At 41.4% G+C, this 23,308-nt stretch overlaps 4 protein-coding genes across 13 annotated transcripts in view; 2 read left to right on the top strand and 2 right to left on the bottom strand.

Moving 5' to 3' along the window:
* The first annotated feature begins 6 nt into the window (after positions 1–6).
* LOC125267414 (leucine-rich repeat extensin-like protein 3) lies at positions 7–6,424 on the top strand. 3 transcript variants are annotated; one of them, XM_048189019.1, is made up of 7 exons: positions 7–2,125; positions 2,943–2,996; positions 3,310–4,592; positions 4,685–4,739; positions 4,852–4,896; positions 5,001–5,152; positions 5,397–6,424. In XM_048189019.1, the coding sequence occupies exons 4-7, from the start codon at positions 4,697–4,699 to the stop codon at positions 6,090–6,092; spliced, it is 936 nt and encodes a 311-aa protein (XP_048044976.1). In that variant the 5' UTR covers positions 7–2,125; positions 2,943–2,996; positions 3,310–4,592; positions 4,685–4,696; the 3' UTR covers positions 6,093–6,424. The 3 variants fall into 3 exon arrangements, with proteins under 3 accessions (XP_048044976.1, XP_048044978.1, XP_048044977.1); XM_048189021.1 differs by having other exon boundaries at positions 3,310–4,739; positions 4,985–5,152; XM_048189020.1 differs by lacking the exon at positions 7–2,125 and having other exon boundaries at positions 2,411–2,996.
* A 489-nt stretch (positions 6,425–6,913) lies between these two features.
* Positions 6,914–10,755, bottom strand: cops6 (COP9 signalosome subunit 6). Its single transcript, XM_048189017.1, has 10 exons — positions 10,622–10,755; positions 9,451–9,576; positions 9,203–9,334; positions 8,996–9,084; positions 8,863–8,925; positions 8,713–8,760; positions 7,698–7,812; positions 7,483–7,575; positions 7,281–7,381; positions 6,914–7,143 (listed from the first exon to the last, which is right to left on the bottom strand). Exons 1-10 carry the CDS (start codon positions 10,686–10,688, stop codon positions 7,003–7,005), a joined length of 975 nt encoding a protein of 324 aa, XP_048044974.1. The 5' UTR covers positions 10,689–10,755; the 3' UTR covers positions 6,914–7,002.
* A 787-nt stretch (positions 10,756–11,542) lies between these two features.
* On the bottom strand, positions 11,543–22,944 carry LOC125267406 (ellis-van Creveld syndrome protein homolog). 6 transcript variants are annotated; one of them, XM_048188994.1, is made up of 20 exons: positions 22,705–22,944; positions 21,109–21,201; positions 20,044–20,124; positions 19,744–19,967; positions 19,577–19,649; positions 19,157–19,216; positions 17,950–18,294; positions 17,463–17,615; positions 17,186–17,390; positions 16,548–16,687; positions 16,229–16,327; positions 15,760–15,990; positions 15,579–15,688; positions 15,376–15,499; positions 14,995–15,192; positions 14,534–14,657; positions 13,349–13,451; positions 13,069–13,174; positions 12,878–12,959; positions 11,543–12,487 (listed from the first exon to the last, which is right to left on the bottom strand). In XM_048188994.1, exons 1-20 carry the CDS (start codon positions 22,885–22,887, stop codon positions 12,474–12,476), a joined length of 2,748 nt encoding a protein of 915 aa, XP_048044951.1. In that variant the 5' UTR covers positions 22,888–22,944; the 3' UTR covers positions 11,543–12,473. The 6 variants fall into 6 exon arrangements, 4 of the variants coding, with proteins under 4 accessions (XP_048044951.1, XP_048044950.1, XP_048044952.1 ...); XM_048188993.1 differs by having other exon boundaries at positions 11,543–11,863; XM_048188995.1 differs by having other exon boundaries at positions 11,543–11,863; positions 13,069–13,156.
* Positions 21,622–23,308, top strand: part of LOC125267405 (limbin) — a 17,699-nt gene continuing 16,012 nt past the window's right edge. For 2 of the 3 annotated variants that reach the window (XM_048188991.1, XM_048188990.1), the window contains exon 1: positions 22,941–23,308. This exon is cut by the window's right edge and continues 130 nt beyond it. In XM_048188991.1, the coding sequence (XP_048044948.1) occupies positions 23,234–23,308 (75 nt within the window). In that variant the 5' untranslated portion in view covers positions 22,941–23,233. Of the gene's footprint in view, positions 21,659–22,940 lie in introns of those variants that run through there. The other variant, XM_048188992.1, reaches the window with a different exon arrangement.

Here is a 23,308-nt window from a genome sequence, read left to right as displayed (position 1 = left end):
CCGTTCAGTGTCTTCTTCCCTAAATTATAGTGAAGAAAACGTTGCAATGAAAATTGTAAAATATATATAATATTGTGCCGCTCACAGAAACTGTTCAGTCTAAACGGTTCTACTGCAGTTAATTTCATCGGGTTTGTAAGTGATGTCTGCTGGGATTGGGTTGGGCTGAGTTTTGTTGTAACTGTTCAAGACAAGTGAGGAATTTCTGGTTTAAAGGCATTTTAGAAAGAGCCTTGAACGTGAATAAGGTTTTATAGAGGGTTCCTACGCTGTATGTGAAAATATGATGCAAGTCATTTCCAGACCAAAGTTTAGTGATCGTTTAAGATCGTTTCACTATTCAAGTTATTTTCTTCATGCAAAACTCTTTATCAGAAGTGACTAAATGAATGAGCTCGTGGCCATTAAATTAGGCTGCACTTTCCTGTCTGGTGATGTGACGTCACACCGGTGAATATCAGGTTATAAAGAATGTTTCTTCTCCTTTAAGCACTTTATCATGCGGTGAAACGTGAGAGTGCATCTGCTCTTCACCAGAGAAAATATCTGAGACTTGGTAATATTTCAATATTTTAATTTTGTATCTTTTAAACTACATAATTTTCTGAATACCCCACACCATTAGGCACATATCAAACCTCAGACAAATCATATTTTCGCACCTCAGGCATTAAAGACCTTTTATTTGCAGTTTTTTTTTTTAAATATTTAAACACCTTTTATTCTCAAAATGGAATTGTTTTAAAAAGGATTTTAGACAAAACCTGCTATAAAACATCTACTGCTCATAATTTAATAACTACAAATGTAACATTCGTGATAATTTTATGGAACTGAAGTTAGTGTGACGGGGTTGAAGACAGAGACTTTGAAGGGAGACATTGCCTTCAAGTTTATATATATTTTTGATTTTGTCTCTTATTGTGCTCTTCTTTCTGGCTCAACAGTTCGCCATTTCTGACATGATGCTTGTCAATGTTTAAATGCACACATTGTCAAATATTCTATTTTTAACTAAATTGAGTTGTCATGATTTTAGTAAATATCTTTACTGAAATCATGACAATTGATTATTATTACAATTATTCATAAATGAAGTGGAAAAACTCAACCCTGTCACAAATTTTCAACCCCGAAACAATGAGAAATACAGAAATGTGACGGGGTTGAGGTTTCTTGGGGGAGAAGGCCATATATGGCAGCAATCAAATAAGTACATTGTGTATTTATACTTATGGGTTAAAATAAAATTTTGAAAAATAATTTTCCATCTTAATTTTGTGATGGGGTTGAGTTGTTAAGCTTCGCAATACCCTCCCTGACTATAATACGCCTCAAAAATATGAATAAAAAGCATGATACTACTTACCATCTTCTGCACCACTGTTAAAAAGACCTGAATGATGTCATTTCTGGTAAATGATGTCACATATGGGTGGAGCCTAAATTATTATAGGCGGAGAATGGATGCTGTGACGAGGTGTTCAGACTGATGGACATAACTTTTATAATATGATTTTTTATATATAGATATCTAATTGTTTTAGAAAATTATTTTTCACAAGAAAGTAACACAAATACTTTCAATATTGCCAAAAAGTTGTAGACACTGTGCACATTTTGTTAAATATTTTCTAAGTACAAATTCAGTGAAGTGCCTCAGGGACATCACAAAATGCTTAGTGTACGATAGAAATAAGACATTATTTCATGATAAATTATTTAAATGTAATATTTGTTTTTATTCATTATAATGGGCACACCAAAGTATCGTGAAAAGCTTTTAATAATTCATTTTGGTGAAGTCTGGGAGACTGAAATATTACTGAATCCCAGGAATGACCTTCAGATGTCTGTGCTGGACACTGCTTCTCCTCTCCATAGGTCAGGGTGTGATGTGCTGATGCCAGGGGCGTCACTAGGCCCTAAACTTCTGCCCAGCCCCCCTAAAAAAATATTTGATTAATAAATTTTTGATCGCTTCAGTCCCCTTTAAAAAAACTCATTTGAAACGGCGGCAAGCTGCGTCAAGTTTCGGCTCCTCCCCTTATCTGAGTCTGCTTGGATTTAGCGCATTTTTCAATCTGCAGGGGCGCCGAGCAGAGCGAACATCAGACAGCACAAGGTGTGTGTCGTGTGTGCGTGCATTTATTGATAGATTGCTAATGCTATGATATCACATCTGCATCGGTGCAGTTCTTTGTCATAAATGCATTGCAGTTTACATAATGTAATGTTACTGGAGCATTGGGAGCACACGGGACGGCTCGGTTTCTCATCCAATACCAATACGTTTCGCTGCGTTCACCTTCAGCCCTTGTGTGATAGTTGTTTTTTATTCCTACAAAAATGAAGTGATTAACACCCATGAAAACATACTTTAGATTCAGAAAACGATCATGATTTATTTTAATTTACTTTTTACAATTACAGACATATTATAATGTATTTTGACATTACATTATGCAGCCATGCACAGAAATGACACACATCATTGTCTGAAAGCACTAGATGGCCCAGAGAGAGAATGTGGAGTTATTTTGTTTTGTATTATTAAATATAGTTTTGTATTAAGTAATAATGAATCAGGAGGAGTGTCATGATACATAAATTAGAGTAAGCGTAGAGTAAAGGGATTTTTGATTTTCTTGATTTATACTATTTATACTAGATTTGTACTTGATTTATAGAAGTGGCAAATTGATAATTCATGTTGTTATTTTTAATAAATAGAAATAAATATAGAACAGATTAATCATATTGCCAATAGACAATTACATTAATACATCGTTTGTCTATATTCTTAATGAATATTAGCTGGTTAGTTAAAATACTTAAAATTACATCAATTTTCATGGGGTGACTTTATGAATATCCAACCGTATTGTTGATTATAAAGGCTAAAAAGCTAAAAAACTAAAATAATTTATATTTCATTGTAGATGGATATACGACATTTTTTCTTGTCGTGCGGGAGTAGGTCTGCAAATGAGCAGGTGAGAATAGAACGTAGACAGCCTCTCACACACACAATACCACTGTGTTCCCAAGATTCATTTCAGTCATTGAACCCTGACATTGTTTTAATTGTCTGCCAATTTCCCTGTACATTTTATAAGAAAAAGCAGTGGTATCGTCAAAGGATAAACACAAATGTCCTGACTCCTGACATTATTGACACTCAACAAGAAATTATTAGTGTGTTTGTACAGTGAATGAATCAGGAGGTCTTCATTGTAAAAAAAAAAAAAAAAATCAACATTCCCTATTTTCTAGTGGTCACATCCAATAATTATTTTTTTATTACAGTGTTGTGTATGGCTCAGTCAGTACTCCTACTCCCATATATGAAATACAGGGAATACAATGGAATAGTGGATTGCAGTAAGGTTAGTAGCATACCACCCTAACCCTAATAGTCAAATAATATTTTTTTAATCATACCCTTATTGGGGGCTGAGCCCCCCTAAAATCAAAATCCTAGAATCGCTCCTGGCTGATGCCCAGATATGGTTGCTAGGGCGTTGCTAGGTGGTCGTGAAATGGGTCTAATATGCGAAGTTCAAAGTTTCTGTAAAAGTTTCTGTAAAAACTGCAAAATGTGTATTTGTTTGGAGCAGGAGCTCTGTGTCTGCTTTAACAACCTCAGAGAGGGAGAACATTGGGCTGATGCTGCAAAAAGAGCTTGACTAATATGCCTAGATTAAGGATTCAGGGAAAAAGACATGTTCAGTAAATAAATTGGGATATCGTTAGAGCAGCAGTTCTTGTGTGAAGCACTTTTACCCAGTTAAAGCACTGAATAATCAGACTCTGATCCACACATGCAGTTCAAGCTTCAGGAAAACTGCCCAGATTTGGGATTTCATTACGAGCTGAAGCACAATATAAGGCTCTGGTGTCTCATTTGGAGAACAATATATATATAGTAAAAAAAGGATTTGACGAGATCATAAGACACTTTATTAAAATGCTTTGTCGAATTTAGATTGCCTGAAAATCTACTGAAGTCTGGAAAAGTATTTCTGAATCGGAATAGCAATCCTGTTTGTAGTTTTGATCTTAAATTGCTGTTTGGTTCATAGTTTATATTTCCACGCAAGAGTTTCGACGAGGAGGTGAAGGTCTGTGTTCAGTGTTTAAGACGTGTTAGAGATCTTATCCTCAGGAGGAAAATAAAAGCGATAAAAGGGATGGAAGTTTCTGGAATGTGTCGCGTCTGCAAAACTGGTTTTATTAGCAGCTTTTAAAGTTTCAGTTGGCGGAAAACATCTGTTTTTAACTAAACCGATAATAATCCGGCGACAGACGCTGAAACGCGCTATAATAATGAAAGCTGTCAGTCTGAGAGTTTCAGATATAAAACTGTCGACAAGTTCAGTCTTATTTGTAACGCGTTAAATTTCCTTCTTTTATTGTTCGTGTGCGCTCCGCGCGCGCGTTAAATTTGAGCCGGCGGCGGTGGGCGTGGCTTTTGCGCGGATCTGACCAATAGTCGGGAAGAGCTCGAATGATTGACAGATGACGGGCTGAGCGCGAAGGATAAAAGCACCTGTCTGCGCTCAGTGATGGGAAAGCAGCATCAAGGAGAGGTGAGTGGAAACACTTGAACTTTTACTTGTAATATTTAAAGAGATTTTATGCTTTCAGTGACTTTATTCCTCCGTCCATCGCTGTTAAACAGTGTCTGTAGGTCATGATGTCTGTGTCTGTGTTCATCTGCCTCCTGCTGCTGCCATGTGAGCTTTATTCTCTTCACCTTCATGCTTTAATCATGTGCCGTCTATTAATTAACAGTATAAGAAATTGTATATGTATTTCTTTTCATGAATTGTGTTCAAATGTTTTCAGGTTTTCTTGAGGCAAAATCCCTGATGAATGTCCTCAAACATGAAGGTGAAGAGTTTTATTCTCACTGCAGGATCTAAAAATGGCTTAAATGTTTTGAATCGAAGGAAGTTCCTCTGGGTTTCTTCTCTCACAGCTCGTCTGTGTTTTAGATGTGGCTTCAGTCAGTATCGACTCCAACAAGGCCAATGAGTTCCTGTCCAGTTCTCGACCCAAACGCAGCATCGATCCACGCTGGCACCGGCAGACTCCGGACTTCCAGGCGTATTACCGATATTACAGCAGCATCGGACACACCGAGGGCGTAAGACAGATCTAAGCCCCTAACCGCATCACACATCTACAGCACAATAACATACTGAGTAATGGAACACAAAAGAAACTAGACATTTTCCAAATGCTATTTTATGCGTATTATGTTTGGTCTTTATACATGAAAATATATTGCTGCCTTTATAAACGTTAGGACTGGTGTCTCTCGCACCAGGATCATATTTTAGGAACCCCTGGTTTACAGCCTTTATCAGATGTTTATTTTCTTCCTGCAGTTGTACGAGATCGACAGGATCCGGATGTTGTACCAGCAGATGAGGCACCTGGAGCACGTCTACGGTCCGAACGCGTCTTACTACCAGAGCAAACTGGGACTTCCGGTTCTACCGCCGCTTCCCAAATGTGACCCTTCCAAAGACAAGGGCTGTAAGCAGGCTCCGCCCCCTGCCCCGCCCCCAGCCCCAGTTAAGGCGGCCGTGACTCCGCCCCTCGCGCAGGCTGACGTCGTGTATCTGTGCAACAGTAAAGACCCTCTGTGTAAGCCACACATCGTCTACATGCCCACCGGGGCCGTGCCGGTGCTGTGTGACCCGCGCTACCATCCCAACTGCAAGCTGGAGGCTCCGCCCCCTCCCCCACCCCCCTCCAAAAAGTCTGAGCCGGCCCCGCCCCCTCCACCGGCCCCCATGGTCTTTAAGGCGATGGAATATGACTGCGACCCTTACTGGGATCCCGACTGCCTCATCGACCACCCGCCGCGGCCCGTGAAGGGTAAAGTTCCTCCGCCACCGGCACCCGTGCTGGACGAGGACGAGGACGAGGACGAGCCGGAGCCGGAGCCGGCGCCCGTCAGCAAGAAACATCCACATCCGTATTATTACGCCCACCTTCATCCCTACAACTACCGGTCTGAACTCTACGACCCGCTGCGACACACGTATCCTTCAGCCGAAGCGCCCGACAGCGCGTAGAGCCGCTATTGTCATGTCATGCATTATAATTCATGTTCAGAAACATCAATAAAACATTGAGTAGTTTGAATGGTTTTGTGCTGATTGTGACGACGTTCAGGAAGCAGACGCTCATGAAGCGCCTCACGCTGAGAGTCTCTGGACTCGTTAACGCAGCAGGTTTCAGATCATTAGCTGGAGATTCACAGCTGTTTGTGTTTAAAGAAGTTTTTTCCAGCTGCTCAGCATATGCATGAGACACAATAAACACACACACACACACACACACACTCTATTAACCCTTGTGTTTGTACTGATTTTGGTGCAATCTATTAAAACTGCTTTATAAATCTCGTGTGAATCATATTTTGTGTTAATATTTTTCAACTTATTAAAAATTAAGACTTCGGTTTGGAAGTTTTTGATAGTTTGCATCAGACATGATAACTGAGCTCATAAAATAGCATTGTCTTTGAATTACTTTCATCTGGGAAATAAATATTTAAAAAATATCAAACTGTACTTTGTTTTAATGAATAACTAGTTTTAAAATTCTAGTTTCCAAAAGAAAGAATGAGATCAGTGTAACTTGACTGAGTTCTCGTGGGCTGGAGACAGAAGTCGTCGTCGGACACGATAATAATCCACTAACACTCATCTGACGGAGGCTGTGGAGCGCCTGATATTGTTTTGTTTGATTTGTCAAGCACAATTAAATCAACACCAGGTTGACCAATGTGCTGTTTTTTGTAATCCATTTGTTGCCAACGGCCTGTGAAGTTGAATAAAGCTGACGGTGGGTGTCGTATCTTGACCAGGAAAAGTAATGATAAACCGTGACCTCGCACAAAGACATCATGTTTATTTTTCAAACAGCAGTAACATTCAGAAAGAAATGAGAATATGACGGAGAGAGTCGAGGATTCAGCGTTCAGAAGAACAGGCCCCTCATGCGCCGGCCGATGCCCTGCCGGTCGTACAGGACGTTGAACTTGTTGATGAACTGATTCATGCTGTTGCAGGTTTTGGTGATGGAGCCCAGATATGCCATCAGGCCAACGTCATTACATTGCTGGAGAAACACAGATTACATCAGATCAAGAGACTGAAGAGATCCTTTCACCAACGTGTGTGTGTGTGTGTGTGTGTGTGTGTGTGTGTGTGTGTGTGTGTGTGTGTGTGTGTGTGTGTGTGTGTGTGTATACTCACATCATAGAAGTCGGTCTTGAACTTGTGTGTGTTGAGAACAGGCAGACGGTGACACAGAGCGTTTGCCTCCCGCAGGATCTCGTGATTAAACGGGACTTCACCTAACACACACACACACAGCAGAGAGTTTGTCATCTACAGCCAGTGTAAGGTGTGTTTTCAGGTGTGTGTGTGTGTGTGTGTGTGTGTGTGTGAGACTCACCTGCCTGAACAGCTTTGACATACTCCAGAATGACCTTCACGCGGCTGTGCAGCATCTTTATAGCGCTGTGCTGAGCGATCAGATGCTCCGCCACTGAAACACACATGATCCTGCACATTCACACACCTGCATCTGTAGTGTGTGTGTGTGTGTGTGTGTGTGTGTGTGTGTGTGTGTGTGTGTGTGTGTGTGTGTGTGTGTGTGTGTGTGTGTACCTGTAGAGTTTTCTCCCGATCCTGTGGTCGTCATCCTCGCGACGTGATCGACTCCGATGCGTTCGGCCTCTTCTGTGGCCAGTGTATACGGCAGTTCGGCGAACAGCATCGTCGCCTAGAAGAACAACAGATGATAAACGACAAGCACTAACGACCTCTGACCTCCAAACTAAAGGAGTAAACACAGGTTTTCAGATGAACTGTGATCATCATGTGAGGGATCTGAGGTTCAGTCGTTCACTCGTTCAGGCTGATATAAGAACATCGATACGCTCTAAGAGTCATCTGGGCATTTTAATTTGATTTGGTTCAAGCACAGCGGCCGCCTTTGTGTCATTTACAGACGTTCACCAGAACCTCAGTATTGTGACTCATGATGGTCATAAAGTCAAAACTGACATTTCTTATTTTATTATGGAATATTTCAGTGTTTATTGTAAACTATTTATCGCTGCACATCATCATTATTGTGTTAAATTCATGTTCCTCATAATCTTGAATCAGCATCTCTTCTCTTCTCTGATGATGAGGGCGGGGCAACCTGTCACTCACATGAGATCCACCAATAGCAAACCACAACATCCAATCAATTCCCCACAGACAAAATCAAGCCCCGCCCTACATTTGTTCTTGTTCCTGAAGCGTTTCACTCAGATATACGACACAATAGAGAAGAAAAGGCGAACGCAACTTCCTTTTCATGTCGACTTTAGCACTGTCTGGAGCACATCTGGAGGTACAGGAACAGAATCATCTGCATTCAGTCCTCATGTGATCAAGATCACTCCAGCTCCACTTTAGGGTCAGTTTATTATTGATCATAACCTCATTACATCACATCTAAAATCACTCATAGTACAGGAAAATGGTCATGCAACAATCTACAAATTCTGAACAATTTCCTGTCCTGCCCACAATAATAATAATTATATATATATTTATTATTTTTAGTCATGCAATAATACTGGGACATTAACAAAAACACACTAACAAACACAACTACACACACACTCACCTCTCCACTGATGATGTCGATCACAGACTCAAACACGCTGACTGGCAACTACACAGAAAGGGTCAAAGGTCAGGATTCAGAAACACATTCTCTGTCTGTGTCTGTGTCTGTGTGTGTGTGTGTGTGTGTGTGTGTGTGTGTGAGACTCACATCGGTGTGTTTGGTCATGGGGTTGAGCTTGAGGAACAGCGGACTCTCGATGATCTCACACACCTACAAAACACACACCTTCAGTATGACAACACACACTGATGGGAGGTGCTTCATCTGCAGCTCCACCCACCTGCTTATGAATGTGGATATCTGATTGGTCAGGAGCGCCGCCAGTCGTGTACCAGCCCAGAAACTCCATGTCTTTAAAAACCTGCTTGACTGACAGAAGAAAAAAACAGTGTCACACACACACACACACACACACAATCTCTCTCTAACAGTTCAACACTTCTAACCTGGCAGTGAATGTTAGTGTGTGTGTGTGTGTCATACTCACACTGCTCTTCTTTTGTGTAGTAATACTCTTTGTCGATGTGAATCTGATCCTCTACGGTGTGAAACAGAAGCTCGAACGAGTTCATGACCTCGATGTTTCTGCCCTCCTGCTTTCCGATCAGAGCGCCGACAACTACAAACACACATGAACGTTTACTCAGCGTTACCTGACAACACACTGACAACACAACGCAGACATGTGATCAGTTTTCACCTCCGAGGACGAGGATCAAACACACACACACTCACCCTGAATGGCTCGTCCCTCCTGCGAGCGGATCCGGATCCAGTGATCGGAGATGTTCAGGATGACGAGCGGATGCAACGCCACAGACACACTGCCGGTTACACCAGACGCCATCACACTGGGGCTCGCTGCACACACACACACACACACACACACACACACACAGACACTGTAAAACCCATCTATGATTTTTGTCTATTACTGAATGACTTTCTGATGATTAAAAACATGTCCCAGTTTATATTAAGTGTCTTTACCTACAAAACAACTACAAGCTGTAGTTCATTTCTGTAATTCCATCAATAATGTCACTGTTCTGCTCCAGTGTTCAGTTACTTCGGTAAAGTTGGTTTTATATTCGCACATTCGGACTTCTGTTAAATTCAGACTTTCCAATAATGTGCAATAAATTAATGTTTGCGAATTTTAAGCAGCGACATGATATTGACAACCAACGATTGTCAACTTACACAGTCGATCAAAATAGGCAAGTATTGTTTTAATGGCATATTTACTTGTGAATGTCCACTGAATGTCTAATGTAGTGTGATTAACAAGGCTATTGAATACGGATGTCCGAATATAAAACCAACTTTACCCAAGTTGTTCAGTTCACTATGACTAAACTAACAGTTAATTAACTTATCATGTATGTATACAGTAGTTAGACACCTAATATAGTGACCAAAAAACAAACAAAAAACACCTTCAACCATGTAAATATTCTAAAATATCTACAACTTTGTGTTAATTTCAGACATTATATTTAAGTGTGACAGACTGAAAGTCATTTGACACATTTTAAAGACACTAAAACAGAAGAATTACAATGATCTTCAGATCATGAAACATAAACATTAGCGCGGAAGTGTTTATTAGTTATTAATAAACGGTTTGTCAAAAACAAAAACAGCAGATCTGGGTAACCGACGCAAACGCGGCCAATCACAGGAGAGAGTCAGCAAGGGAGGCGGGACTTATGAGGCTTGTTGTCCAATCAAAACCGAGCCCGAGTCTGCGTCAGTCAGTCAGTCAGTAACTGCGCGAGCCTCACAGGCCGATCGGGCAGATCTGTGATTTCAGTCAAGCGATCGTGTGTTTTAATTAATGTTACTGAAGCGAGTCTGCCATTAATTAAGAGCGTTGAGCGGCGCTCGCGTGTGAATTTCTCACCTGTCGCGTCCACCTCCATTCCGACGCCGTTACTCGCCGCCATTTTGGCCGTCTGACCTCTGCGCATGCGCAGTCTTGTTTTTTCTTGTTTGGTGGCGTTTAACGAACCATTTTCGGCGCATTACTGCCACCTACCCACCTGGAGCGCTTTAATCCGCATTATAAAACCATATCCATCATGAGCTGAAAGATCATTTATTAGATATCACTGTAAAATTTGGAAGAGAATTTGTTCAGATTTTTGGCTTTGAATTCCTAGCAGTTTTTAAGAGTCAATCATGTTTTGTAAGTTATTTATATTTTGCATAAAATATAAAGAATTGTATTTTTACATTTTTTCAACTTCTATATCTATGTTTGAAATTTCATTTTCATAGCAAGTTTCACTTTTCAATAATCTGACAAGTATCTTCTTTAAAAAGAGACCAAACTCCAGTATTCAAGATTTATAACAGTGTGATTTTGGGTCTCTGATGGACTGAGAGTTCAGAGCGTGAAAAACATTGTTCTGACCCTGATAAAGATCTGAAACTCATCAACTGATAGCCTGTAACAAACACTGACAGTCGGGTGTAATCTGTGTATTTCAGTGAATCTCGTCTGTCAGAGAATGAAGAACGAGACCATCAGATACCCTTGAGGGACACTTTACGGCCTTAACATCTGACAAAAACTGAACTTTAGGGGCTTTTTTATTATTTAAAAACAAGCAAGGCCAAAGTAACATAACTCTTTACTTTCCATCAAAAGTAAACAAGTAACACAATATTGTAATGAATTACTTTTAACACAGACAGAACATGTTTATTAAACTGTCCCGAGTTCAAAGGTCAGTTCAAGGGTCAGTACAATGAAATACGGTCAAACTGTGGCTTTCGTCAGTCATTAGTGTCATTTCCTCATGAAAACAAGACCGTTTACTGAGTTCATTATCAGTTTATTTATTTTGTAATTAAAACCAGCCTCAAGAAGACATTATTTGCAATATTTTTTGTTAAATTACAATAGAATTAGTTTTTCTCTCAAACACAGTATGTTTGATTGCATAAAAAACAAAAGAAACTCAGTTACATCATCATCATCATCATCATTCTCTTACTGCAGTTAGGGTCAGTCAAACAGCCCTTCATCTTCAACACAAAAGAAGCTTCGCTTATAGAAAAGGTGCAGAAACATTCGTCCGGCGCTGGTCAGATCCTCAGGAATCACAGCATCAGAATGAAAACTGCTCTAAATGAACATCTGGACAGATGATGTGAAGGGTCACAATGATCCATATTAAATTCACAGCTATAAAAATCATCATAAAAGGCTGATTTATATTTTTAGAATCTGTGCAACAAGCCATTTATCCTTTTTAACAATTCAGATATCTTTGGATTTTTAGCAATCTTTGCTTCTCTTAATAGCAACAGGTCTGGTCTTGTATTTATAACATTCCCAGTGTCTATATTCAGTATCATCAGAAAATATGCCAGAAATCAAACATAATAATTGATTAAATTCAGACTTAAAGTTTTAAAATTATTTGTTTATAAGAGGACAAGTGAGATAAACAACTGATGAATCATGATTGAAGTTGTTATATTATTATATTATATTATATTATATCAAACCAGACATGAACACCAACAGTGTGCAACACACATAAAACACGCAGACATGTTGGATTAAATAAGAAAAATCATTGTGTATTTTTCCATTTTCCTTCCTATTGCTTGTACTTTAAAACAGTGTGTAATTGAGATTGACTTTAAGCGCTGCGTTCTGCATCGTTCTGCTGGACGTTCAGCTGAAGACCGAATCAGTCGAGAGGACGAGGATCACGGTCTCTGATGGTCTCTGATGGTCATCAGCCCAAGCTTTCTGCCGTTAAAGAGAGAAGTTCAAACAGAAGCTCTTCAGTAACGACACTCTCAGAAAGCATCTGCGATCCACCAGTAAACATCGACACAAAAGCGGCAGACGCACTGAATGAAATCACTAATCCACTCTCGGACAGCAGATGGCGCTTATGGAACAGCAGAAATATAGCGGTTACCCCTGTCATTGTTCCCGCCCTGCAATTAGTACGGCGGAAGCCTAAAGGCTAGAAAATAAGTAAACTACGTTTATTACATCATAAAGTAAACACTGTCATTATTGGGGTGTAAATATGTACTGATGTTGTACTGCACACATCGAATGCTTTGGTAACACAAATGCACAATTTTGGTCATGCCAATAAAACAGACTCAATCTGAACGCGTTTCTGACCTGTAAAATCATCCTTGTTCAGACAGCTGAGAGACACTCGTGCTAAAGACGCCACCCGACGCATGAACGCCTCCTCTTCATCCTGCACACACACACACACACACACACACACACACACACACACACACACATGTACATGAGCTGACAGACGGATGGATGGAGACAGACGGATGGACGGTATCAGCACATACTCTGAGTTGTCTGTAGTTGTGTGTTTTCATTGGACAGTTAAGATCTTTCTGAAACTCCGTCAGACACGCCTTCTTCAGCTCCACAACCCTGAACACACAAGAGAGGCTGCAGACATTATTACATATCTGTTTATATTTACTCATTTACAGTGTGTGTGTGTGTGTGTGTGTGTGTGTGTGTGTGTGAGAGAGAGCGTGTGTGTGTGTGTGTGTGTGTGTGTGTGTGTGTGTGTGAGAGAGAGAGAGAGAGTGTGTGTGTTGTGTGTGTGTGTGTGTGTACCTGTGATGTAATTCAGTAGATGTGGGTTTTCTGGCCCAGTTGTTGAGTTGTGTCTGTAGAGCTCTAGTGCAGTCCGTCTTCTCTGTCTGTGTGTTTGTATCCTCTAAACACACACACACACACAATAATATTAACATCATTTACAGTAAATCATTAATATTAATCAAATTATTTCCGGTGATGTAATTATTATTAGCAGTTGAAATGTCGCTCGTTTGCGCATATATAAATATGCATATTGAGATTTATATTTTTTACATTTTCATAAATAATGTTGAATTAATACGAGTGCAAAGGGTTCGTGACACACTCTTCAGCCGCTGGACTCGTGAGAAGATTCTCGTGTTAGTTTGTGCCTCCTAATTCCCGATTTGTTCCTCACTTCTGACAAATAAACCCATACTGTTTTTCTTCTCCAGTACTGTCACCTGACCCACTGTCACCTGACCCACTGTCACCTGACCCATTAATCTTCACTAAAAGGTGATTAAATCAGCAGTTATTGAAAATATCAGCTGAAGACACTGAATAATTAAATTAATGAAGCTGAGTGCATGTACAGTAGTGTCCAAAAGTGATGTCCAGAAGGGTTTTAATGACCCTACAAGTCCGATTAAACCATCCTATGAGGTTATGAGGAAAACATTTTATATTTTACATATGAGGGAAGAACAAACACTAAACTTGGCTAAGGTATTAATTGGCAAAAAAATGGCAAACTACAGCTTCAGCTTTTATTTTACTATGCAAATATAAATATATATATATATATATGTGTGTGTGTGTGTGTGTGTGTGTGTGTGTGTGTGTGTGTGAAACTAACTAAAATCTATAGACAGACAGACACGATAAGGCTTTGTGCTCTTACCAGATCACAAAAGACTGTGATTTAATAAGTATTTTAATAAGTATATAGTCTGTTTGCGCTGCGTTTTAGAGTCAAGCACACTTTTTCACACGATCAGCTCGTGATCCGGTGTTTTCCGCGACTCAGAACGGCTCGGTTCACACTGAATGAATGAACTCGTCTGTGCGTGTGCTGCTGCGAGTTCAGTGCGCATTTGAGGACAACATTACACATCATATATTCACATTTGCATAATTTCCAAACTTTCTGTAGGAAGATGATTACAGTATTTCACTAGATTTGTAATGAGAGACAGAATTTTGAGAAGTGTCTCGCACCGGCTGCGCTGCTGTGTGGCGTCAGGCTCGTGCTCCGGATCCCACAGTAATATTCACGGATCAGAGACTGAACTGAATCCCGCGTCACATGGACGCTTTCACACACGGCGTCGATCAGCCGCTCCTGAACATCAAACACATGGACCACAGCGCTGATGATTATCATTATGAGGACCGAATCTTAAATCAAGAGAGCAATTCATCAAACAGGAGCAACAACACTGACTGACAGCAGCTTCACGGCGACAAACAGGAAAATGACAGAATCGATGATGCAAATATGAGACAAATTCAGCAGCTCTACAGAGTCATTATTCAGATTCTGAAATGAGTTATGACACAGAGGAGAAGAAAGCTAAACCTTGGTTAGTAGGAAGTGCTTTTGTCCACAATATCAGCAGTCGTGCTAATATAATAACGTAATAAATAACGAATCAAATCGTTAGTGATGAGTCACTGACCTTCACCTGACGGTCTGCAGCAGACACACCGCCGATCTGCAGGCGTGCGGCACGGGCGAGGGCGTGGCCAAGCAGGAAGTGGGCGTGTCCCTGCAGCATGTCAGCCACCGCCTCCAGCTCTGACAGCTGCTCGTGCAGAAGATTCTGACCAATCACAGCCTCGTCAGAGGGGACGGTTTCCACGGCAACACAGGGGTCCTGGAGACAACACAAACTCAACCTGTGTTTGTATCTACTTAACCATATTTTAAGAATGTTTAGAAAACAAGACAAAAATACTGAACACCAAAAGAAAACAACAGAAGCCTAGGCAATGTATCTATATAGATTAATAGCTAAATAAACGTGTGTGTGTGTGTGTGTGTGTGTGTGTGTGTTCACCTGTGTGTCGGACTGTACGGTCAGCTTCATCTCTTTCACTGATCGCAGGTAAAAACATCGAGCTGCTAAAACTCTCTGAAGCTCCAGGATCAGAAGCTGCTGCTGCTCCTCGATTAGAGCACAACTGCAATCAACCAATTCATCCATCAATCCATCAATCAAGTCAACGAATGATTGGCTCAATCAGTCCGTCACATGCTCACCTCATCTGCATGTCCGCATGCCTGGAAACCATCGCCTTGACGACCGCACGCTGCTGTTCTCCGAAGTGATCCAGACACGAGCGAGTCAAAGCCTCGTCCTCCAGCCACACCTGCATCCCAGAACACTCATCAATACATCCCATAATGCTCATCAGTATGTTCCATGTGACTGTAGCGTGACCTGTCTGCGTCGCTGCAGCTGCTCTCGGAGCCTGCGCAGGTGTGTGTGGGCGTGTCTTTCCTCTCGCTGCATCTGATTGGTCACGGTGAGCTTCATGCTCTTCAGCACTGATTGGCAGTGGTCTTCGGAGGGGGTGGAGACTTGAGAGGGGGCGGAGACTGCAGCGATGCTTCTTAGAACAAACTCTGCGCACAAATCAGCCAAGCGTCCGCGGCACTTACTAAACAAGCTCTGTGTGGATACACACACACACACACACACACACACACACACACACACACACTCCTCTTTAGAGCTGCTGAATTAGAGTTTGTCTCATATCTGCATCACTGATTGTTATTCTCCTGTTTATCACTGTGAAGCTGCTTTGAAACGATCTGAACTGTATGAAGATCTGTAGAAATAAACTTTTTTGTGTTTCATTTTTGTGGCACAAATTTGAGGTTCTGATATAAACGATGATGGTTACCGTCCAGCGTTCACACAGAGCGTCAGTGATTCTGGCGTCCTGCTGCAGCTCGAAGTCTCTCCTCTGATGCCAGTGTCTCGTCTGCAGCTCCGCAAACGCCTGCGCAGACACACACACACACACACACACACACACACACACACACACACACACACACACACACACAAACATACACTCACACACACACACACACACAAACATACACTCACACACACACACACACACACACACACACACACACACACACACACACACACACACACACACACACAGTGAGACAGTCTCCACAGCAGGTGCGACGCTGCTGTGTGTTTCTCACCTTCATCATGAGACGGGCGTCTGTCTGTGAGTCTGACACGTGACTCCACTCGGAGCTCTGAGCCTTCATCATCCTCCTCCTCCTCACACAGCCCTTCTGAACGCGCTCGAGCGCCAGCGCCTCCGTCTGACGTCTGACCGCTGCAGGGGAAATGAGATCACACTTAAACTACATCCTTGACAGTTCAAATAATACATAAAGTGATAATAAACCTTCTGCCTTCTGTTCACTATCTGAACTCGTCTGTAGTTCATGAATGAACTCTTTTTAAAGAGACGCTCAGCAGATTATAGCAGAACCTCTTCAGACGAAAGTGTAAAAAGGTTATAGAAGTTTAAGTTCACTGTAAAGCAATTGTACTGAAATAATCAGAGCCATTTTTCTTACCAAGTCGGGTTCCAAAAATTGAGGCTCCTGTGAGATTTTTAGGCGCAGTAGCAAAAACAGCCACCAGGTGACGCTCACGATACACACAGAACGAGCAACAGCGCGGCTCACATTTATTTAATGAAATCATCACCTTTTGAATTTTAATAATCACATTAAGCCATATCACGACTTCATGAAATTATCATTTGTGGCCTTAAACTGAACCGGCGTGACGGTGCAGTTGTGTCACATGTCGGTGTGTGTCGTACCGTCAGCGCTCTGATCCACTGCTTCATTAACTGCAGTCTGGAAGTCACTGAGAATCTGTTTCTCCAGCTGTCCATCACATCTCAGCTGCTCCACTGATTGGCCGGTAACTTTCACCATAAGCTCCGCCTCCTGTTTCAGGAGGGCGGCCTTTTCTCTCAGGCAGTCGGACACTTCCTGCCAGCACTCCATCCTGTCCAACAGCATCTGTCAATCGTCAGCGTTAGTCTGAGCTCAGCGCAGTGTTAATGTGACGGCTGTAGGGTCAGTGAGCGTCACCTGCAGAACAGACGCCTGAACCTCAGCGAGAACGTCCTCCGTCGCTCGCAGGCATCCGACGACGCTACGCATCACTTCCTCTGAGACGTCACTGGAAAACCTGCGCTGAAGATTCTGCCCGAGCCGCTCCAACTGCTTTGCAAAACTCACAGCCTTAAAGCGCACACACACACACACACACACACACACACACACACACACACACACAGAGTTTAGTTTAAGTACACAGTGTATAGTGCGTCATTTAGGACACAACAATCATGTGAAACAACCTGAACTAATGCGAACAACAGTATTTTACACTGCTATCACATGACTTTAATATTTAAAGGGCCGCTTACACCAAGGACAAAAACTTTAATAATCATATTAATTATCATTATCATTTAATAATATAGTTTTAATAAGAGAGAATATAAGAGAACAGCAGTCACACCACAGCGAACTAAACCTCACTGCATCTGTTTCTGCTGTTTGAGAAGGTTACCATCTGCAGTGATCGCTCCAGCTGCTCCCGTCCCGCTTTGTCCACCTCCTCCACAGAACACATGACTGTGCCTGACCCCGCCTCCTCATCCACAGACACGCCTCTTGTCAGCAGCTCCGCCTCCTGCACAGAACACCTGACCACTCCTGACTCCGCCCCCTCGTCCACAGAGACGCCTCTTGTCAGCAGCTCCGTTTCCTGCAAACACCTGACCGTACCCGACTCCGCCCCTTTGTCCACAGACACGCCTCTCGTCAACAGCTCCGCCTCCTGCACAGAACACCTGACCGTGCCTGACTCCGCCCCCTCATCCACAGACACTCCTCTCGTCGTCAGCTCCGCCTCCTGTACAGATGCAGTAAATAGGCTTGTTCGACTTGATGCAGCGCCGCACAGACCGATCGGTGGCTGACTTGAAGCAGTGCATGCTGGTAAGACATTTTGTCCGACCTGAGACAGCGCTGACGTCATGTGACTGTGACGTATGGTTCAAAGTACCGCGAGAGCGATTCGAGATCAGCCGCCTGAGTTTTAGCCAGCGCAGTTTCTCAAGAGCAGCTGCACGAGCGCTGATGACGACACAGCTGTTCCACGATTGGCCGGATTCACCGCATGACAACGATCACGTGTGTTTCGTGTTTATTGTCACGCCTTCAGCTCCACTAATGCTCACAAATCTGTGTTTTTATAACAGTTAAAGCTCTTTTCATGTAGTCGCGATGTTATATTGTGTCGTTTATCAAAATAAAACTGATAAAAAGCGTAGACCCCACTGCATTATTTAAATAATATATGCTTATGTTGATCTTTATTCTTGTAAAAACAGACGCTGTAAGCAGAACATAAAGTTTTGAATGAAAAGGTCTCTGAAACATCAGTGTATCAGTCAAACATTGCATTTATTTCACTTCAGCTGTGATAAAGTAAGCAAACGCGTCACTATGGGAAGCAGAAAGTGTCCGACTTCACGTCTCTGTTTTCAGCTCCTCCTCCTGCACACGGATACTCTCGCCGATCGTTACATCCAGCCGATGTGGAACACACCTACCCTGTGTCTCAATCAGCTCTCTAGCTTCCTAGGTCGTGAATCAGTGTATCGTGTAAATGAATGTGGCCGACTCCCTGATCAGTGTCCTAACTACTGAACTAGCTGATTGAGACTCACACCGAGTGTCAGTGTGAACGCGATTCTCCTCATGCGTCTCACCTGGATGATGTCAGCATGTTCTCTCTCGTCCAGCAACACACGCAGAATCTGCAGGAACATCTGCGGCAGAATCCACAATGACATTTATTTTAATATTTTCTTCAATTTCTTTTCCAAACATGTTTTATTAAAGAATAAGTAGTAGAATACAGATGAACTTAGCGTAATATTCAAATCAAGAAATGATCCATATTTTTTCTTATGCATACAACAATCTGGACAAAACCAACATATAACTTATAGGTTGGTTTTTTATACTTTATAATATAATATAAAAGTACATATATATACAATTTTTTAAATTAAACTATAATTAATTATCGTATATAAATATATTAAATTATAAATATACAGTTTTTCATATATATTACTATATATAATTTAATACTTTATATTACAAAGTCAAGCACACTGTCGAACCGTGTGTTTCTCCTGCTGTAGGCGTGACGTCTGGCGCTGCAGTTCCTCCAGAGTCAAACACAGCAAACTGACTCTGAAACACACAGAACACAACAGGGTCATGTGACCTCTGGGAATAAACTGGTTTCCTACACCTGCTAAAAAACTTTTTAGTGTGTGTCACTGACCGTGAGTGACAGGGGGTTTGTGGGTAATGCTGGACTCTCCTGAACATGTGACTGGCGTGTGTTTTAGACGAGGGGCCGCAGGAGACGAACTGACTGCTTTCATCATCGCCCCTCTCTTGGCTCAGCCAATCGTCACCTAGCGAGGAGGCGGAGTCATGGCTGGGCGGGGCGGGGCGCTTGGACGGCTCATGCAGGGACGGGTTTGAGGCTCCGTCTGCTAGCGGCTGCGCACACACACACACAGATCAAGAACATGTCAGCTGACAGGACTGACTGCAGATCAAGACTCAAGTCTCTCACCCTGTATCTCTGGCTGATGGGGTAAACCACCCTGGCCTTCAGCGCAAACGCAGCCACGTCTCTGTTCAGCGTCCACTGGTCCTGAGAGAAGAAGAGCGATCCGACTTTACTGCCGTGATGTTTCTCAGTGAAGCTGAAATGAGCAGTTCTTCGCTGGTGTTTTGACGTCTACCTGTTCTTCATTTTGATCTTCCTTTTGCTGTTTTCAGGTGATGTGTGAACATTATTTCTATCCAATAATCACAATATCTTCACTTGGAAATGTGCAGCGTCACAGTTATTTCATTAAATTTCATTTTGCAGTTTAATCACCACATTAAACCATATTGTGATTCATGTTTTTCATTCTTTTTTTAAAGATGAAATAAATTGTTAATCCATTTATTTGATTACCAGTGTGTTTGATAATAAATTTGTATTAAATCATAAATCCAGGAAAATTAAAACACACAACACAAAATTTCTGAAAAATTAAAACATTTCATAGGCATATTATTGTAAAAACAAAATTAAGTTATGACTTAAATTGATTAGCCATGCTTTTTGATTACTAGCATTTAATTTAATCATTAAAGGGGCTGCATGTAAGAATTTTCATGTATTAATCGCTCTTTTTTTGCCACTGTGTGAACAGCTTGTAACTAAACCGAAAAGACGAGAGCTTCCCCGACTGCCTCGTTAGTCTATGAAAGCCTGTCGACTGATTTCTGTGTGAAGGACTCGAGATGTTTTTGCCAAGAAAATGATGTTCGTTAACAGTTTATCTCTGCAAAGGTATTTCTAACTTCTTTTTACTTCTAAGCGCTAAATGAAAAAGACCAATCACGTTCAGTCTCTTGTGTCACATGTGCATGAGCACGAGCAGTAAGTTCCTGCTGCAGTTCACTTCACGGCCACCGGTGTCACTAATAACAAGCGTCTCTGAATTCCACATACAGCCCCTTAAAATCAGAGTTCAGAAAAATGTAAACAGAAAAAACAGAATCCACAAAAATGAAAATGGAAAAGATTGAATTATTTGGGGGAAAGTGCATTTGGCAGAGGGCTGTAGAGTGTAGTACGCACTGCTTCATCCGGTTGAGTCTGCGGGCCGCAGCTCTCGCTGTCACCGTCGCTCTCCTCCTCACACTCCTCCAGACGCCTCCGCACACCTCCACACTGACACACGACACACACGGTTAGTACAGGACGCCAAACTCGATGGACAAATGAATATGAATCTTTTGTGTCGAATCATGATTCGGATCGCGTGTCAAACTGCCAACGGCTGAAATCACGTGACTTTGGCGCTCCGAACAGCAGATTCGATAAACTGATTCATTTGTGCTCCGATGCTTCCTGAAGCAGTGTTTTGAATCACTTTATAAGTCATTATTTAGTTTTTTTTTTTTTTTGGCGCACCAAAAATATTCTGGTGGCTTTATAATATTAATATTGAACCACTGTACTCACATGAACTGATTTAAATATGTTTTTAGTACATTAATGGATCTTAAGAGAGGAAATGTCATTGCTGGCTATGCAGGCCTCACTGAGCCATCGGATTTCATCAAAAATATCTTAATTTGTGTTCTGAAGATGAATGAAGGTCTTACGGGTGTGGAACGACATGAGGGTGAGTAATTAATGACATTATTTTCATTTTTTTTAACTAACCCTTTAAGTTCACCCAAAAATGATCATTCAGTCATCATTTACTCTATGTTGACTAATGTTTATATGTGAATAAAAGCCTAAATTAAATCTGTTCATCATATAAAGTTTTAAACGCTCCATTCATATGGATTACATTCACAAATCATAATACATTTTTTGAGTCCTCAAAGTTTTGCTTACATGGACTTTCAATGGAGGAATAAAAATCCCTGTTTTCATTAAAAATATTTGAACTTGTGTTTAGAAGATGAAAGTCTTGTTGGTTTGGAACGACGTGAGATGATGAAGCTTCACACTGAACAACCCTTTAAATGATCCACGACAGAACTGGAGAAACCCTTTAGAGAGCGATGCACTGTTAGAGGAAACTAAATGATTTAGTCTAGTACAGCACTTGATGAAAAGCTAATTATTAATTAAATCATAAAAATTAAACATTCAGTAAATAAATTATTGTTTAAATTATGTTGGATATATGGTGGAAGCTGGATATTTTAAGTAAAAATTAATAATTTTAATTATTATTTTAAAATAATATTTAAATATGGACTTTTTCTTAAACAAGCGCATTGCTTCGCTTCAGAAGGCCTTTATTAACCCCGGGGCCGTGTGGAGTACGTTTATGATGATGGAGACGCTTTCTTTAGCTCATACTGCCATTATAAAGCTCAGGATATTTATTAATATTTCTCTGATTGTGTTCATCAGAAAGCAGAAAGTCATATACAGTCATTTTCATTTGAAAGTGAACTAATCCTTTAATTAGATAATGCCTCATTTGCATATTTAAACAACATTTCAGAAAACTTGAAATGCAAAAAAAATGTTTTTTTAATGTAATAAATCAACTGGGGAAGAATGGTGATGTTCACCTGGGATGGGATTTATAAATTATGACTTTCTATATCTATTTGAATTTTTATGTCATAATCATGATTTACAAAAGCGTGGTTCCTAACTCTTCCATACAGATGAACATAAACACAAACACATAAACGGGCTCACCGGAGCGGTGAAGATGAACAGTCGTTTCCGCGGACACACGCAGATGAGCGCGGCGGCGATCAGCGCGAGGATCACACCGGACACCGCGGCGCCCGTTACCGGAGCCCGCATCACTGCCCGGGGCTCCGACAGCTCGAGCAGCACATGTGTCGAGCACGAGTCAGATGAGCCGTTAAAGCGCATTTCAAACACACCGTTAACGGGCGCAACAACAACTACAACTGCTCACTGTACTGTTACTTTTGACTGGCAGAGCTTGAGGCCAATCGGAGCGCTGCATTGCCTGAGGAATGTTGTTCATTGAGCCAATCAGAGACGCGCGGGGGCGGGGCTTCCCGCAGTTTCCAATGTTTGGGAAAAGTTGTGCGCTAAACGGAAATGGAAAAACAAAACTGCGCTTTTCTTTTCGTCCAGTCATGAGATATTTACAAACACATTTGCACTTTTGTAGTTATTTATGGTGTTTATAGTCATTGGTATGAAACTGTATTCAATAATAGTCTTAAACGGAGTTTAGTCAGTGAGATTAATGTATGGGATTGTGATCAGATCAGGGAGTTTGGAAATGGACGGATGGATCGACGGATGGTTTGTGATTTTGAAC

Source organism: Megalobrama amblycephala, linkage group LG4 (genome assembly GCF_018812025.1).
Source record: "Megalobrama amblycephala isolate DHTTF-2021 linkage group LG4, ASM1881202v1, whole genome shotgun sequence".
Taxonomy (NCBI): Eukaryota; Metazoa; Chordata; class Actinopteri; order Cypriniformes; family Xenocyprididae; genus Megalobrama; species Megalobrama amblycephala.
The sequence above is the reverse complement of the archived record's forward strand: the minus strand, read 5'-3'. Positions and strand labels throughout refer to the sequence as shown.

Bases quoted from the DNA above. Each gene is read 5' to 3' on its own strand.
- LOC125267414 (XM_048189019.1), top strand. From the start codon at position 4,697: ATGATGTCTGTGTCTGTGTTCATCTGCCTCCTGCTGCTGCCAT. The intron at 4,740-4,851 runs GTGAGCTTTATT...AAATGTTTTCAG, and splicing joins CTGCCTCCTGCTGCTGCCAT to GTTTTCTTGAGGCAAAATCC. The intron at 5,153-5,396 runs GTAAGACAGATC...TTCTTCCTGCAG, and splicing joins GCATCGGACACACCGAGGGC to TTGTACGAGATCGACAGGAT.
- cops6 (XM_048189017.1), bottom strand. From the start codon at position 10,688: ATGCGCAGAGGTCAGACGGCCAAAATGGCGGCGAGTAACGGCGTCGGA. The intron at 8,926-8,995 runs GTGGGTGGAGCT...TGTGTTTTGTAG, and splicing joins ATATCCACATTCATAAGCAG to GTGTGTGAGATCATCGAGAG. The intron at 7,382-7,482 runs GTGAGTCTCACA...TGTGTGTGTTAG, and splicing joins TGTCAAAGCTGTTCAGGCAG to GTGAAGTCCCGTTTAATCAC.
- LOC125267406 (XM_048188993.1), bottom strand. From the start codon at position 22,887: ATGCGCTTTAACGGCTCATCTGACTCGTGCTCGACACATGTGCTGCTC. The intron at 17,616-17,949 runs GTAACCTTCTCA...GTGCGCTTTAAG, and splicing joins TGGAGCGATCACTGCAGATG to GCTGTGAGTTTTGCAAAGCA. The intron at 15,500-15,578 runs GTGAGCATGTGA...GGTTGATTGCAG, and splicing joins CATGCGGACATGCAGATGAG to TTGTGCTCTAATCGAGGAGC.